At 48.1% G+C, this 17462-nt stretch overlaps 1 protein-coding gene across 4 annotated transcripts in view; it reads left to right on the forward strand.

Moving 5' to 3' along the window:
- Positions 1 to 17462, forward strand: part of Plxna4 (plexin A4) — a 461538-nt gene that overhangs the window by 397373 nt on the left and 46703 nt on the right. For all 4 annotated transcript variants that reach the window (XM_036180450.1, XM_036180449.1, XM_036180451.1 and 1 more), the window contains 8 exons: positions 1926 to 2043; positions 5773 to 5909; positions 6970 to 7134; positions 9580 to 9673; positions 10066 to 10305; positions 10812 to 10958; positions 11538 to 11772; positions 15581 to 15723. In XM_036180450.1, the coding sequence (XP_036036343.1) occupies positions 1926 to 2043; positions 5773 to 5909; positions 6970 to 7134; positions 9580 to 9673; positions 10066 to 10305; positions 10812 to 10958; positions 11538 to 11772; positions 15581 to 15723 (1279 nt within the window). The remainder of the gene's footprint in view (positions 1 to 1925; positions 2044 to 5772; positions 5910 to 6969; positions 7135 to 9579; positions 9674 to 10065; positions 10306 to 10811; positions 10959 to 11537; positions 11773 to 15580; positions 15724 to 17462) is intronic.

Here is a 17462-nt window from a genome sequence, read left to right on the forward strand (position 1 = left end):
GGGACTCAAAATGTAGAAAGAAAAAAGGAAAAGATCGGTACATTTAGCCACAACAGATGCTTTTGAATGCTAGTGTGCAGAATACACTGAAAACCAAGTTGAAGGACAGACAACAATTGACAACCAGGAAGAAAAGAATTGCAATATTTACAACAAATGAAAGTTAATATGCCTAGCTAAGAAGGCTTCACCCAAGGACAATTGTTCAGCACAATAGAGAGAGGTCTTTAACAGAGGAGTTAAAGGAAGGCAGTGTAAAAAACAATAAGGAACGAAAAGACACATGAACATATGTATCCTCTGTAACAATCACTGGACTTAAGCAAGATCTTTTCTGTAGTAGACTGGAAAAACTTTCAAAGCCTTGTGAATATCTAGTCGTAGCTAAAGTAGTGGACCATTAATTAATACAAATACAAATTGGTACAGCTTTGGGGGAACATTATCGTGCCCTATCAATGCTAAGAAAATAAACTATTTTGCCAGTACATTCCTTCCTGAGAAGTCTATTCTAATAAACCCATGATGTTTAGGTGTGTGCATGTTGCCTTTTTGGCTGTTTTGTTTGTTTTTTGAAGCAGGAGAAAGATCAGAATATTTATATGGCCATCAACAGGAAGATCATTACAAAAATGGTTGTTTAAACATATATATATATATATATATATATATATATATATATATATATATATATATATAAAATATTACAAAACTTAGAAAGAATAAAGCAGATGTATGTGGAGACTCGAAAGCACATGAAATGTTGCTAAGTACAAACTGGTATTTAGAAATGTGCTTATGCTATATTTACATTTATCTTTTAAAATATGTGTTTATATATACAAACACATAAACTTGCACATAATCATAAATAATGTGTGTCTATAATATTCATGTTTGTGTACACGTATATAGAATATGTGCACAGGTTTAAGTATTAGTGTGCTTGTGCGTAAATGATATCTTCTCAGTATCCAATGGGGAATTGGTTCTAAGATGTTCTAAAGATACCCAAATCTATGCTGCTCAGTTGACTTCTGTAAAATAGTATAGTCCTTGCAGACAACCTGTGAGCATCCTATTCCATACTTTAAATCCTCTCCCCATTACTTTTACCTAAGTCAACAGAAATGTTAGATGAATAGACATCCTATTGTTTTGTCCAGAGAATAATAAGAAAAAATAAGTCTGGGTACCAGAGAGATGGCACAGTGGTCAGGATCACTGGCTGCTCTTGCAGAGGACCCAAATTGGTTCCCAGCACTGACCTGGTAGCTTAAAACCATCTATAACTCCAGTTCCAGGATATCTCATGCCTTTTTCTCACCTCCATGGGAGCCAGGCATGCATGTGGTACACAGACAGACATGCAGACATATACTCATGCATAGAAAATAAAAATAAAACATAATTTTTAAAAAGAAAAAGGGGAGCCTGCACATAATTAATACAGATAAAAATCTGCTTTGCAATATTTTTGGCCTATGGTTGGTTGATTCCATAGATTTGATTCCATGACGTTAAACATATAAATATGTGGGTAAGTTGCCTCACTTTTCTGTGTCTCAGTTTCTTCATTTGTGAGATGGAGAACACACACACACACACACACACACACACACACACACACACACACACATACACATCCTTCTGCACTAGTAACTGTACCAAACCCTCCTTCATTTACACATGGAAGCATCTCCTCTCCTGGCATAGAACTTGGAACAGCTGGGAGGAGATACACATCACTGAGGCAGCCCAGATGCTGGGAGCCGGAGCTCACAAGAAGAGACTTGAGGACCTAAGGTCAGATCCGAGTTCTGGATCACTTGTTGAGCTCATGCAGGTCAGCTTACCTCTCTGGCCTCACTGTGGGCCTAGACCATGGTCCTGTGGCTCATGAGATCTTTCCTTTGCTCCTATAGGATCGTGTGTGAGATGGGAGAGGCCAAGCCCAGCCAGCATGCAGGCTTCGTGGAGATCTGTGTGGCTGTGTGTCGACCCGAGTTCATGGCCCGCTCCTCACAGCTCTATTATTTCATGGTGAGTCCTGGATGCCAAAGGCCTGCCTAGGTACAGATTGGAGCAAATCTTATGGCCATCAATGCAAAGCAGGGCCTCCACCCACCACCTATGTTCATGGGAACCCCACAGAGTAGGAGCATAGCCTTGGTGCCTCAAAGACCCAGATTCAAATTTTGGCCCTTGGGTCCCAGTGGCTCCAGTGTGGCCAAGCAGCAGCGTAACTCCTGGGAATGGTGCCTAGACTCAGCCACTTTCCAATGGGGAGAACTCAGACAAGCTGACTAACTTTCCTGTGCCTCAGTTTCTTCATTTGTAAAATGAGAATGATATTTGTATGTCTCTCATAGTGTGATGAAGTCATATAGTCTCCATCTCATGTACTGCCATTTTCACTACTCCTACGTGAGCCCTACCCCCACTTCCACTTACACCTTATTCCATCATGAAGAGCCATCTTTTCCTGCCCACCCACCCAGTGCCATCCCGCGGCCTTCTTAGCCCCCTTTTCACCTGTCCTGTACCCAGTCCCACCTGTGGGCCCCCTCTATTCCCCCTAGTCACACACTGGCCCCCAGCTCCCATCCCTCCATTCCCCAGTCTCCTTACCGTAACCTAGCCCAGGCCTCACCCCAACCACTCAAGTTACTCAAGTTTCCTCCTAAACCTTCCAGGCCTACAGAAACCTGCCCAGCTCACAGCTTTGGGGAAGGGGGTGAAATCTCCTGGCCTTGAGCCTTCCATTTTTCCATTTTAGATCTTCCAAAGAGCCTGTGTGGCTGACGTTAGGAAGTCTTCCTCCTTTACTCCTTCCTCCATCCTTCCCTCCTGGCTCTTCTTCCTTTGTCTTCTACTGACAACCCTTTATCAGCTGGCATGTTTTTTCCTCACTTGGGAAAACCCAGGTGTGCCTGCAGGATTGTGTCTACCATGGGGCAAGGTGTTCTTGAATCTGGGCTTATTTAGGCAAAGTTTCGTGGAAGAAGCAATGCAAAGGCAGTGTGTGTCAACTTGGCCTCTGATTTCCATGTGGAACTTGCCTGGCAGGTGTTTTCCCTAGCATAAAACTGACCCATGGACTCACACCCAAACACAGGAGTGGAGAGAGGGGAGAGGAGGGGGAGGGGAGGGCAGTAGGAGCCAAGAGGCCATGAGAAACAACCTAAGTAGCTGCTACAGTAAGGCAAGCACCCTGGTCCCTTGCTTGATGACTATGCCACTTTCCTAGCTGAAGGGTCCTTCTAATGAAATGGCCTGGTGCCACACATCCTCTAGGGCAGAAATTCAGGGAGGAAGGATGTTGGGGACCCCAGTCTCTTCCTCCGCTCCATGTACACTCAGAGGTAGAGTCTTGGAGGGCAGGTGTTTCCCAGTGGGAATGAAAAGCAGAGGTCCCCATGAGTCTCACAGGGGCAGGAGAAAAGACAGACTCACGTTCAAAGCATGCTTCTGAGTGGTCTAGAGCCCTCACTGTTCTCCTCTCCTCTCAGCTAGGTGGCTTGTGGGGAGGGGACACTTCTTAAGCACCACCTTGAGAGCCCTCTCCGGTGGGGTCCTGGGATAGCTTTCCCCAGGCTCCTCTGGGGACTTCCAGTGCTCTGGGGTGTGCTGAGAGCCCTTTCCTGGTGTCAAGATTAGGGGATATTAGTAGAGTTCAGTGAACATCCACAGTGACTTCCAGATTCTTATGTCCTGGAACCAAGAATTGGACAGATGTGGATAGCCGCAGAAGCAGGCTTATTAGAAAATGATATGCTCCCAAGGGCGGAAGCTGTCTGGGGCAGGGGGAAAGTTTACAAGCTTAGCCTGGAGCCCACTGTGTGGCTTTTAAGTCTCATTTCATAGGCTTTGGGGGGGGGTCATTTGGGCTTTTTCACACCTGCTCTGTTACCTTTAATTCACCATCCAGTTTCATGCATCTCAGGGGCTCAGATCTCCACAGATGGGGGAAGGGGGTGTTGGTATTACAATGGTCCACAGGTCACCTACAGATGCTGGTGCCTCTGTGCCTGTACTAGTGGCTCCAAAGTTTGGGTCGTCCCACCCCCCCCCCCCCCCAGTTGGTGGTGTTTCCAGCCTTTGGCTTTGCTAACAGGTTTTTCTCCCTTACTAATTTTGCAGTCTTTCATGTAGGCCTCCCAGGCCTTACTCTCTGCCCCACTCTCCTGCCTCAGGGACAAACTTAGGTTCCCTTCAGCTTCTCTCCACAAATCAAACCAGGCTCTGATGTGTAGGTTAGTCAGAGGAATGTCGAAGCCCAGATCAGTGCTCCTGGCCCGCCACCAGCCCTGTCCCAGGAGGTCTCCATGCTGGGAATGCACCTTCCCCTCTCCCTTCTAGTCTGTTCGTTCATGGAGCCAAGTGAAGAGCTGGCAAATAATTCAGACTTTGATTTCCCGTGCAAACCCACCGTGAAATATTTATGAAGCATGAGTTGAATAATTAATAGTTTCTCACAAGTCTAAAACATGTTTCCATAACACCCTCTCCCACCCGGAACAGACCCCTTCCAGCCAGTCCCTGCAAAAACACCACTGCAATGAGGCAAGCTCTGGTCCTTCCCAGGTTTCGACTCTGAACCTTCCGCATTGCCCTGTGGTACCGGACACCAGCAGACAGACTGGGTGTTTCTTCTCTGGGGAGGCTAGTGGGGCAGAGCCACCCTTTGGAAATAGCTGATTATTATAGTTTATTGAACAAGAAAACTGTCATGGGTCCTGAAGATTACCACTTTAGGGCTCAATTCCCCAATTCTGTGACCAGAGAAGTTGACTATCTTGCCCAGAGTCACACAGCATGATATCAGAAGTCCCTTCTCCTTGGCTCTTCAGTCACAAAGCCAGGATTTCAAACCTAGCTGAGGAAACGTGGAGCCAAGGTCAGTGAGTGTCTCCAGGTGAATGCCATCAGTGTGCCCTTCTCTGGGGTCTCGGTATATGGCAGGTGGGTGGGTTTGCTGGCCCCCAAAGGAAGCCTCCTGAGGGAGAATACCCATGGCCTTATGAAGCCAGTGGGTTCAGCATCAGCACAGTTCTTTCAGGAACAGTAGCTGGGGAAGGGAAAGAGAAATCTTCATTTAAATGCAGATACAGGCTTCTCACCTGGGACCAGGGAAAGTTTTTCCATTAAAATGCTAATGAAGGTACAAACTGCAAACTCCAAATCCCCTACTGTCTGGGGCTCTGCTCCCCGCCCCCACCCAGCCCGCTCCTCACCTTCAGTCAGGGCAGGGGCTTGACAGGCCTTCAAAGCTCTCTTGGGCACAGTCTTCACATGTCCCATGCTCTGGCCACTGGAGGGTTCCCCGAAGAGACCTTTGGGGATGGCAGGTTCCCTTCTCTGTCTCTTGGAGAAGTAGCTGGAGACCAGGGCTGTGGAGTCTCAACTGCAGTACTTTTTAGCCCTGTGACCTCGGAGAACTTAGTTAACCCCTCTGAGTCTCATCTGTGAAATAATGATAGCCATTTTTAAAAATTGCTGACTGGATAATTATAGATATACATATGTCTATATCACTAGAGATAAAGGCTGTCACAAAAAAAAAAAATCAGTACACGGCAGCTCTCATGACCACTATTATTCACGTAGAGATGAAAGCTCTATTCACACAAGAATACAAAATGGCTTGCCGAGACCACATGAGTAGATTCTAGATGGCAGCTCTTCAGTAGGCCATGGGGCACTGCCTAAGGCCTGTCCCAGCCTCCTCCCCCTTCCCAGCATGTCTCAGTCCTCTTCTTTTCTATGCAGACTCTGACCCTGGCAGACCTGAAGCCCAGTCGGGGACCCATGTCTGGGGGCACACAGGTTACCATCACAGGCACCAACTTGAATGCAGGCAGCAATGTGGTGGTGATGTTCGGGAGCCAGCCATGCCTCTTCCACAGGTAACCCCTGGGCCCAGAGGAGGGTCTAGACATGTAAACCTCCTGGGAAGGACATGTGGGTTCCCACAGAGATGAACAGAAACTGGCTTTCCCAGGCTGACTTTGCAAGTCCCTCCAAAAGCCCTTGCTCTTACTCTCTTTGGGGGAAGACAGTAGACACTAGCCCTGTCTTCCATGGAAGGTGGGGAGGTGCCAAGCTGCTGTCCACAGGATATACCCTTCGCAGAGGATGGGATTGCCACTGAGCATCCAGCTTGGAACCAGCAGCTGATGCCCCTTTGAGGGGCAGAGCCTCTCCTGCTGGGAGCTGCTTGGGACCATCCCATCTGCTCTAAAGAGGTGATCCCAGAAGGCCAAGGCTGAGCCAACAAGGGCAAGAGGCCTTCCTCCTTCTGCCTAGCTGGGTCTGCAGCCTTACCTAGCCAGGAACCTGGAGTAGGGGTCACAGGAAGCCCATCCAAGGAATGCTGTGGATAGAGATGTGACCGATCTGAGCCCAGGTCCCCAGAGATAGGTGTTCCTAGAGTAGGTATGTCAAGAACCGTGACAGATTCAGTCAGACCAGCCGGGGGTCTCGCATTACTGCTATCCAAGAAACCATTACTTCATGAGGGTGTGAGGGTGACTTTGCTCAAAGCGACTGCAACTCAGAAGAGGACAGAGGCGGAGCTCAACCCCAGTGCCACACGTGTAGCCAGGGCTCAGGACTCAGAGTCACAGGGAGGAGGTGGCAAGGGGCCGCCAAACTCACTTCAGGGGATTCTTATCTCAGGCAAGGCAGGAATGAGATGTGGAGGAAGGAACCTCGCCCGACTGTGTAACTAGATCCTTGCTAAAATTGGAGCAGGGGCTAGGGTCAAAGATAGCCCAATGACCAGACCGATTTGAAAAGCAGGCTCAGAGGAGCCTTTCAAAAGGTTGACCCTTGTCCTTGGTTCGTGAGCTTCTATCTATGACAGTGCCCACCCCTTACTTCTGTAAAATCTGATGTGCCAAGAAAGGGGTTGACCCTGGACCACTGCTTAATACCTAGGAGCCCATGCTCTGCCTTCCCTTCCAGGCGCTCACCATCCTACATTATCTGTAACACTACATCCTCAGATGAGGTGTTGGACATGAAGGTGACTGTGCAGGTGGACAGGGCCAGGATCCGGCAGGACCTGGTCTTTCAGTATGTTGAGGACCCTACCATCGTGCGTATTGAGCCAGAGTGGAGCATTGTCAGGTAGGAGGACCCATCCCCCCAACTTCCCCTTTGCCTCTAGGCCTCAGTTTCTCTTCCTCAACTCTCAAAAGCCCAAGAAAAACCAATAACCTGGGAGACTGAGGCCTCTTCCCAGCCGTCCCTTCCCCAGCCCTGCTGCCCGCTTGCCTTTGTTCCTCTTAAATAACAGACTCAGCCCAGCAGAGCCTGGGCCCTGTTCCTCACTGCTTCCCCAGCGCCCAACCCAAAAGCACTAAGCCACATGACACAGAAGATGGAAGATGACGTGTGACACTGCCCAGACCCCTGTCCAGCACTTCAGCAGTTTGGCAGGGCAAGCCATAGCTCTTCCTGGACATCTAGCTTTACGGGGATTCTCCTGGGTACTGAGAGACTGCAGGACCCTTAGGGTGTAGGAGTACAATGCCTCCTTCAGAGATGGAGCTGCAGGCACCTGACCATGTCCACTTTTCTAAGCCTGGAGGACATATCAGGATGAGAAGGCTCCACAGAGGCTGTCCTTTCTGAGAGGCCGCTGGAGATCATTGTGAAGCCACTGTTCTGGGCTGCATTGGAGAACACAGTGAAGACCTGGGGTGGGAAGGAATGGGTTCAGTCCATGTCGCTTACTCGACAGATGACTTTAACATCACCTTATTGTCCACCTGTCCCCTGCTCAGTGCTCCAGCCAGGAGGGGCCCCAGGACTGGAGAAATTAGTGAAGACAGAATAAAGCAGTGCTCTGCGCTAGCTGAGGCAGAGGCAAGCCTAGTCTAGGGGGCTAACTTTAAACCAGGGACCCAAAGGCCATACCTGACTGGTTGCCTGAATTTTTATAAATAAAATTTTATTGGCACACGGCTCTGCTTGCTGGTTGTATTGTCTACAGTTGTTTTCCCATGACTGCACAGAGTTGAGTAATTGTGACAGAGACCATATGGCCTGTAGAGCCTGAAATATTTACTGCCTGGCCCTTCAGAGAAATAGTTGGCCACCCTCTGCTTGAAGACCAGAGAGAAGCAGCCTGACTGCTGGGATGAGAAAGGCCATTGGCTGTCCTTAGCTAAGGCATGAAGGGGAAACAGCCTTTCAGAGCCATGCCAGGCCTTGGCCTCAGAGCCTGGTGATTCAGAAAGGTGACACAGGCTTTTGTGTCTCACTCAAGAAGCTAAGCAGTGATACTCTGGGACATCCACGGCTTTACTGAATTCAGGTTCCCTTCATATTGTCTCAGAAATAAAGGTGTCATCTTCCTGGCACTCAGCAGTGCCCCCAAGACACACTCGTGCCATGAGGGAGGCTGGACACACATTTTAGACTGCCAGCATTTTTGCTTAAGTTAAGGAAATCTGAGGATGAAGTGGGCATTGTAGGATTTGAGCTTCCTATAAGTGCCTGGGTTGTTTGGGGACAATGATGGGATCTTTTTCCACTGAGTGCAGAATTAATGGTTGGGAAGTCTGGGGACAGAGAGGCTAGACACCAGAAACTCATCTGAACTGTGCTCTGTGTAGAAGGAATCCTGCAAGCACACCTGGAAGTATATGTGTGCATGTGAGCTCATGAATGCATGCAAGGTACACACAATGAGAGAGAAGTAATGGGAAGTTTAAAGACGGGAAAGTAGATAGAGCAATAGAAACCCATGTGAGTACAGGTGACAAAGAATCATAGCCACTAAGCTTAGAAGTAATTTACCTACAAAGCCCTGCTTTAGACAGCAGGGTGTTTGCCAATGATGCTCCCCTTGACTAACAATCAGGTCATTGCTCACTCTACTCCAAGTAGAACATAGCCAAGAACAGGGCTTCCCACCCTCCCCACTCCACTCCCCACCAGCTTCTCAGCTTTCCTGGGCACAGAACATAGCATCCTTCGAAAGGCCACACTGAAGTGAGTCACCTGAGTCCCCCTCATCTGTGTCCTGTGTCACTCCAGGGCTCAGGAGACTCGAGTCTCAGAGCATGTCACACTCGTAATCTTGGAAGAGGGGTCTGGACCTGGGCCATGGCTTTCATAGGTCTCCGCTGGACTGAAGCCACCAAGGAGGAAAATTGTAGAACAATTGCCATGGAAAACAGATGTGCTTCGACACTGGAGGTTCTGCTGGGAGCTTACTTTAGAACAAGATGGAGAGTGGAGAGGATCAGGGGAGGAGAATCCAAGGACTGAAACAGCTAACTCCAGTCTGGGAGCCTCGGAGAACTAAGGGGTCATGCTGTCACCTGAGCCTCCATGAGAGGCCCAGCAAGGGACAATATAGATATCTACTCACCACTGCCCTCCCTCTGGGCTTCTGAGATACTTTTTCTTGTTATAACAGTTGGCTTTTCATCCTTGTCTCCAAGGACACAACTGTGCTTCCTCATCCTTATTGTCGCGGCTCACCCTGATAACCATTGTTGTCATGGCCATTACATCTCCTGTGGCTGTGGTTCACACACTCCTTTCTTTCTTTTTGGGCAGTGGGAACACACCTATCGCTGTCTGGGGAACTCACCTGGACCTCATACAGAACCCCCAGATCCGTGCCAAGCATGGAGGGAAAGAACACATCAATGTGAGTCCATTGGCAGGTCCTTGCCTACATACAATGACTCATGGCATGGGATACCTCCAAGTCCAAGTCTTGGGATGGTAGGATAGGGGAGTTGATATGACCATATTTTCAGCTTTGGGGGCTATAGGCCTAAGAGACCTCTACAGTTCACAGGGTTCCATTATCACCCTACTATTCTTACCCAGTTTCGAAAATACCTAGTCATTGCCACATTCACATTGGGCAAATCCAGAAACAGGAGACAGCTGCAGGGTGGGATCTGTGAGTAGCCAAGAGTATGACTTGGTGCCCTCCTCCATAATCCTCCCATATGAACCCACGTAGCATCAATGGCACACTGGGAGTACTAGTGTGGCAATATCTCTCATTGTCCCCTTCTCTGACTCCTGTAGATCTGTGAGGTCCTGAATGCTACTGAGATGACCTGCCAGGCTCCAGCCCTTGCCCTGGGTCCTGACCACCAGTCAGATCTCACTGAAAGGCCTGAAGAATTTGGTTTCATCCTGGACAATGTCCAGTCTCTGTTAATTCTCAACAAGACCAACTTCACTTACTATCCTAACCCTGTGTTTGAGGCTTTCAGTCCCTCGGGAATCCTGGAGCTCAAGCCTGGCACCCCCATCATCCTAAAGGTATTCCAGATAGCTTTTCATAGCACTTTAATTGTCAATTATTGAGTTCTTACTGGGAGGAAAAGAGGATACTAGGATGTGTAATGTATTAGTCTGTTTTCTGTTATTGTCACAAAATACTTGATGCTGGGTACTTATAAAGAAAAAAAGTTAACTTGCCTCTATTCTGGAAAATGAAAGACCAGTAGTAGTCCTGGTTTTCATGAGGACCTTGTAGTATGAACACATATGACAAGAGAACCAGAGAGGACCTTTAAGATGTGGGGAAGTCATGATCTTCCATCAAGCTCCACATCTTAAAGGTCCCATTCCCTCTTACAGTACTAGGGACAGAACTCCTAACACACCACATCCTACACATGTGCCAATCCTTTGGACGTCTTGCTGGTGGTGGCCTCTTCCCCAGTTCATCCATAAGATGGGATATTGGGTCGGAGGCCACAGCAGCCACTAGCGGCTGTGATCCTGATTCGGGGTTGGGACTGGGGGCTTTCCTGTCTGCTCAGGGCAAGAACCTGATCCCACCTGTGGCTGGAGGCAATGTGAAGCTGAACTACACCGTGCTGGTTGGAGAGAAGCCGTGCACCGTGACAGTGTCAGATGTGCAGTTACTTTGCGAGTCTCCCAACCTCATCGGCAGGCACAAAGTGATGGTGAGGTTACTGGGATCTCATTGTGTGTGGATCAGGCATGAGGGGTACTGGGGGAGGGTGGCTCAGCTACATCTAGGCTACTAGAGACTTCTGTCCACTGGGAGCTTTCCTCCCAGCTCACCCCAGACCGGTTTCCTTCTTCCTGTCCCACTAGTCAACTTCTTGTGTATTGTCACCCCCTCTGTCCTGGCGGGTACAGCAAGGGCAGCACATTAAATGGAGTGATAATCAATTGTCTGTTAGGACCAAGAGAGCCTTTAAGATGAGGATCATCACTGGCGTAGGGTAGTCCTTGATGCTATTTCTGTGTCTCAGTTCCCAACTCAGATGGCAGAGTGTGTCTTAGATGTTGGTGCTAGGCCACTGTGTTTACACTATAGTTGTGAGCTGTTTCCATATACGACTGTGTCCTCCTGCATGAGAGGATGGGTGAATTTTCTGGTTGAAGGGTGGTCTCTACTGTCCATACTCTCTCTTCTATTTTTCTGATGCATCTCACTGGCAATGACGTTCTCCTTCTGACTTAGAACTCTTCCCCAGTCTGCTCTGCTACCATCCCTCTCTTCTCTGTGTCCACAGGCACGGGTGGGTGGCATGGAGTATTCCCCTGGGATGGTGTACATTGCCCCGGACAGCCCACTCAGCCTGCCTGCCATCGTCAGCATTGCAGTAGCTGGTGGTCTCCTCATCATCTTCATTGTGGCGGTGCTCATTGCCTACAAACGCAAGTCCCGGGAAAGTGACCTCACTCTGAAGCGTCTCCAGATGCAGATGGACAACCTCGAGTCCCGTGTGGCCCTGGAGTGCAAGGAAGGTACTGAATGTTCAGGCGCTGGTGCCTGATGTAGGGTCTGTGTGTGTACATATGTGTACTTACCATAGACAAACATGCAGGCTGGGTAGCAGTGGGTAGTGTTAGAGGTTGTGAATGCATGTAAACACATGTAAGTCAATGTATATATGTCTATACACATATGTGCCTCTTTACAACTCCAACCAGACTGGGCAGCATCTGTCAGTGCTGAAGGTTATGTGTGTGTGTATATTTATATTTGTATTTGTAAGTGCGCTAGCCAACAGGTGGGGCTGCAGTGGGTGGTAGTTGTGTATGTAAATGTACATGTGTGTGTTTGTGTCTTTCATGTAGCCAGCAAGCTAGGCTACAGCAGGCAGTGCTGGAGGTTGTATGTTTGCATGTATGCACTTGTGTGAGTTGGAGGGGGATGTTGTATGTGTGTGGGCCAGCAAGCTGAGATGCAATGGGTAACTTCACAGACCGGGCATTCTATCTGCAGAACCTTTCTGCCGGTTTCGGAGCTTAGCCAGGGTCCCAGACCGAAGCCCTATCTAGCAATCCACCTCTGCTTTTTCTCTCTACTCCTTCCAGATATGTAACTGAGATCCTTTATACACCAAGAACAATGTCCAGATTCAGAACTCTGGTGGGGGGTGGGGTGGCCACAGTCTCCTCCAGGGAGGACCTGGGGGTGTCTCCCCATGATGCATGCAAGCAATTCTCAGTTCTCTTCTATCAGCAGGAAGGGAATTCTGTAGGGTTGATCTGTGATTTCAAAGGAAGTGCGTTTCACAGCTTGTACTTGAAAAATGTACACGAGCCACCATTAAGGGAGATCAGCAGTGTCAAACCCAAGAAGGCCACTTAGCTGGCAGACTCACATAACCCCTGGACATCCTTCTGTAAGCCCACCCTGGGAGGAAGGAACTGAGCTATTTCTCAGTGGGTAATATGCACCCAGTGTTAATCCAGCCCTATACCTGGGCTCCAGCATCCTGCAGCACCCGCCTCTCTTATGGGGACAAGGCTCCATCCCATCTCCTCATCCTTCAGCTGTCTTCCTGGCATCTGCCTTGTGGGACTGTTAATTACTGCCTTTTATTATATTTACACTGCTTAATTTTTTTCTCTGCAATGTACTCTTCCCTCTAATTAGGTGTAGTGATTAGAATCTCTTTTATGTGTGGCAGGCGTGAGGCTTTGAATGTTGGAGGCTTAAAGGAAACTGCAGACCCATCAAACCTGATTCCTTCCTTTTCCTCCTGGCCAGCGGAGCAGCCCAATCAGGAGGAGGTGGTGGTGGCAGCAGGGGTTCAGGGGGGCATGCCAGGCTCCTCTAGAAGCCCCCTGAGGAAGAAAGGCTCAGCAGGCAGAAACCTATGGAGTCCTATGGGGACCATGGCTTCTGGCTGGGGACACGTATGCTGCTAGGATGGAAGCAGGCATCTTATAGCAAAGGACATGCAGGGTTGGCCATGGAGGCACTTTCTAGATGCCAAGGCAACTTCTGCATGTTTATGAGGCAACTCAGGCCCAGGGCAAGGTTTGTGTGGAGATTTCATTGTCAGCCAGGAAGTTATCCATGCCTACACTAGAAGACATCAGCCCAGACCTGAGCTTTAGATATATTGGCACACACATATGCAAACACAGATTCCCACTCTGCATCCTCACTGACATGCTTGCATGCTCTTATATAAGTTAAAACAGGCACACAATCACACCTGTGCACCCCACTCCTGCTCATGCATACTTCTCCAATTACACAGATACAAGTATGTGTTCTTTACTCCAGCTATGCAGAAATGTGTTGGTCAGTTTACAATACTGTGATCGAATAACCCAACAGAACCAACTTTAAGGAGGAAGGGTTTCTTTTTCTCATATTATTTTCAGAGGGTTCAACCATCATGGAGTAGGGGGAGCATGGTGGACTGATAGCTGTCAGGAAGCAAAAAAGAGCAGAAACAGAAAGGGGCCATGGCAAGATATAGTCCCAAGGACAGCCCCTCACTAGTGTCCCAGTGATCCCAAGCCCCACCTTCCATAAATTGAAGCCCTCCCAACAGCACCATCTTATGAATCCATCAAAGGATGAGTCAATCCATTGAAAATTACTATCTAGCTGTTTCTGAAAAGGCCCTTACAGACACACCCAGAGATAAATTACACTAATCTCGTAGGCACGCCTCAGTCCACTCAAGCTAGCAATGAAGATCAACCATCAGTACATGCTTGTTAGGCTTTGGTGACAGTCATGTCAAAGAGGCCTCCTGGCTCCCTTTATGCACACACAGTTGCTCACATGCACCGGAGTGTGTTCAGAAGCATTAGGGCCTCTGCCTCTGGTGTCACTGCATCACAAGAACTCCAGCATCCATGGAACAGAGCAGGGGAGCAGGGCCACTAGGGAGGGAGCACCATAAGGGGTTGCAGGTATGATAGGGTCCAACTTAGCCCCCTATCCTTACCAGCGAGCCTCGGGGCTCTCCTGGCAACAAGACTCATGGGAACCTACAGACCTCACATCAGTTCTCCCATAGTTACCAGAAAGGACAATGCAGGACTCTGTGTGAAGTTCAGGGTACTTGTGTCATGTTTACATGTCATCATGTCCCACTGGGCACTAGACTTGCTCTCTTTGGTGTCCCTAGAGCTCTTTGAGCTTGTGAATCCCTTCTGAACCCCACCTTCTCTTTTTTCCTAGTCTTAAGTTTATATAAATGAAAATAAACATTCGTTAGGCAACAACCATGACTTGTTCTTTGTCAGTGTGTGTCAATACCTTCTGTTCATGTGTGTGCATGTATGTATGCATGCAGATGTGGGGAGGGCACACACCAAGGAGAATGCTATAGCTTAGCAGGACTATCAGCTGCAGCTCTGAGGCAGCGGAGGATGGCCTCAGGGGGCATTGTGCCAGGATGGAGTTTGACAGCTTTGGCTCTGGGCTCTGTCACATGCCAGATTTTCCTAGGGGCCAGCTGGGGCCTTGTGACTGTATCCATCTGGAGGCCTGAGCTGCTCTCACAGACAACAGTGCCTACATGCAATTATAGCCTACCACCAGATAGCATTGCATTGAGGCAAGAAGCTCAAAGGTGTCCCCCTTCATGTCTGTGCAGAAGAAATTGGTTAGAATGACAGGCCCTCTGCCCAAGGTTTGTTTGATTTCTGAGAACTACATGATTTAGAATTGGATGCTCAAATACTTTTTTTATTGGAAGAAATTGTTCTTGTATTTGCTAAGGAAACTAAGTTCAAAGTGCATCTCTAGGCGCAGGCTCATCTCTTTGTCCTGTCCATCTGCCCTTCTGCCCTTTTACAGTTCCCTTCCCAACACACTTTACAAACCAGAGCCCTTTCTCTTTCGACTCTAATAGCAAATTAGTGTGAGGATAGCCTTCCCATCCCTCTGCTGTTTGAAGGACATGAGGCCCCAGACCAGCTTTCTCCTGTGCTAATGCCATCTAGTTCCATCATTCTTTCATGCACAGGCCCACAGATCACACCTCAGGGACCTGGGTGAGAGTTCTGAACATTCTCAGAGAGGTGACTCTTAGGCTGGCCCCAGCCAGCATCTCACAGGCTTCTCAGCTATTTCTTCAGGCTCTGTCCACCTTGTATTTTAAACCAGGCTGGTGAGCACCAGGAGCCTCCTGTCTCTGTGGCCTGAATGCTAGGATTACAGGTGTGTGTCACCATACCCAGGGATTTTTGTTTAACCAGTGTTGTAGGGCTCAAACTCAGATCTTACATTTACAAGGCAAGCACATTCCCTAGTGAGCTGTCATCCCAGGCCCTCGTGGGCTTCTCTTTGTGCTAGCTTTTGCAGAGCTGCAGACAGATATCCATGAGCTTACCAGTGACCTGGATGGAGCTGGGATTCCCTTCCTGGACTACAGGACCTATACCATGCGGGTACTTTTCCCAGGGATTGAAGACCATCCTGTGCTACGGGACCTTGAGGTAAGACTAAGTACCCACCCCTATGCTGGTATTGCAGCAAGAAGCCCAGCATCCTGATTCAGAAGTGAGAAAGCTGAGGCCAGGGAGACAGCACATCTTGCCTGTGATTCCCCAGCTTGTAAACACCAGACATGTTCCTGGTCGAGATGGGGCCAAAACAGGGAGCCTCGGAGCACAGGTTTCAGTGGGGCTTTGGGGTCTTGGGTATTCATAGAACTCTTACAGGATTGAATGGGTAGAGAGAACCCTCTTCCAAGGAAAACTATACATGTATGTGTTAGGTACTTTTCTATTGAGTGATATGACACCATGACCAAGACGACTAATAGAAGGAAGCATTTATTGGGACTTACTATTTCAGAAGGTGAGTCCATGACCATTATGGTGAGAAGCATGGCAGCAGGAGGGCAGGCAAGGTGAGAGCTTACATCCTAAGGCAACAACCATGAAACGGAGATCTACCTGGGATCTGGCACAGGCTTTTGAAACCACTAAACCCACCCACACTGTCATACCTCTTAATTCTTTCTGAACAATGCTACCAACTGGGGACCACACATTTAAATATATGTGCCTATGTGAGCCGTTCTCATTCAGACCAATCCAGTGTATACACAACCAAAAATTATGCCAGATAAGCATGGGCAGTTCACAGACTTAGGTTTAGTAAACCACAGTGTAAAGGGTTTTGCTAATTAATTGGTGCTCAATAAATGTATAAGGGATATTACCACATGATGCTTACTTGGGAAAGACAAGTGATATATGAGGTGGAAGTGGAGAAGACAAAAACCCCAACAGTACTGCTCTCAGGGACCTCCAACATCCCATTTACTGTCTAGCACACTAGCTCACTTATGCATATATTCATATTATACTCTCTTCCAAAAGGACTTTAGAATGGCTTACCAATAAATACCAGAGAAAAGTGAAAAATGATGAATGAGGAAAATGGAGAAAAATAAGAATCCTGAGGGATGATCATTAGAAGTAGTGAGACATTAAAATTCCTACTCACATCTAAGTACTTTTTATGCATTCAGCTCTCTACCTTCCCAGGATGAGAAGGTGAACCCATTTTATAGGTGAGCAAAGAAAGAGGACAGAGAAGCCCAGTGAGTGGCTAGTACACACAGCTGCTGGGGACAGAGTCAGAAATTGAATAATCAAGGCTGCTAGACTTCATGTTTTCTTCTGGCTGCAAGCCTATAACCAGAACTCTCTCTGGGTGACCTTCAGCCCTGCTTGCCTGTCAGGAAGAAGCAGAGTTTATAGATGAAGCAACAATGGAAAATAAGATGCAGCTCAGGGTGTACACACAATTGTCCACACATTGAAAACAGACCCTTTGCTCAGTCTTGGAGATGCTGATGTTGGAGGGAGTGTCCACTTGGGGTCTCCTTGGTTGCAGCAGGCTGTGTACCATGGCAGCATATGCCGTTCATCCACAGCAATGCTTATAGTACCTGTATTTCTCCATACTTGCTTATTGGATGATGCAGACATGTATGCATGAGTGTGTGTGTGTGTGTGTGTGTGTGTGTGTGTGTGTGTGTGTGTACACATGCATGTGTTTATGTGTGTGATTTTGTAATGAGAAAACAAATATTATGAATATTTCTGTCTTAGAGATGCTCTCCTTACCACTCTGACTGATAGATACTACTAAGCACTTTCAGAGACTATAGGCAATGGCTTCACATTCTCTCTGGCCATGAACCTCTAATCTTTCTCAATAT

The sequence above is a fragment of the Onychomys torridus genome, chromosome 3 (assembly GCF_903995425.1).
Source record: "Onychomys torridus chromosome 3, mOncTor1.1, whole genome shotgun sequence".
Lineage (NCBI taxonomy): Eukaryota > Metazoa > Chordata > Mammalia > Rodentia > Cricetidae > Onychomys > Onychomys torridus.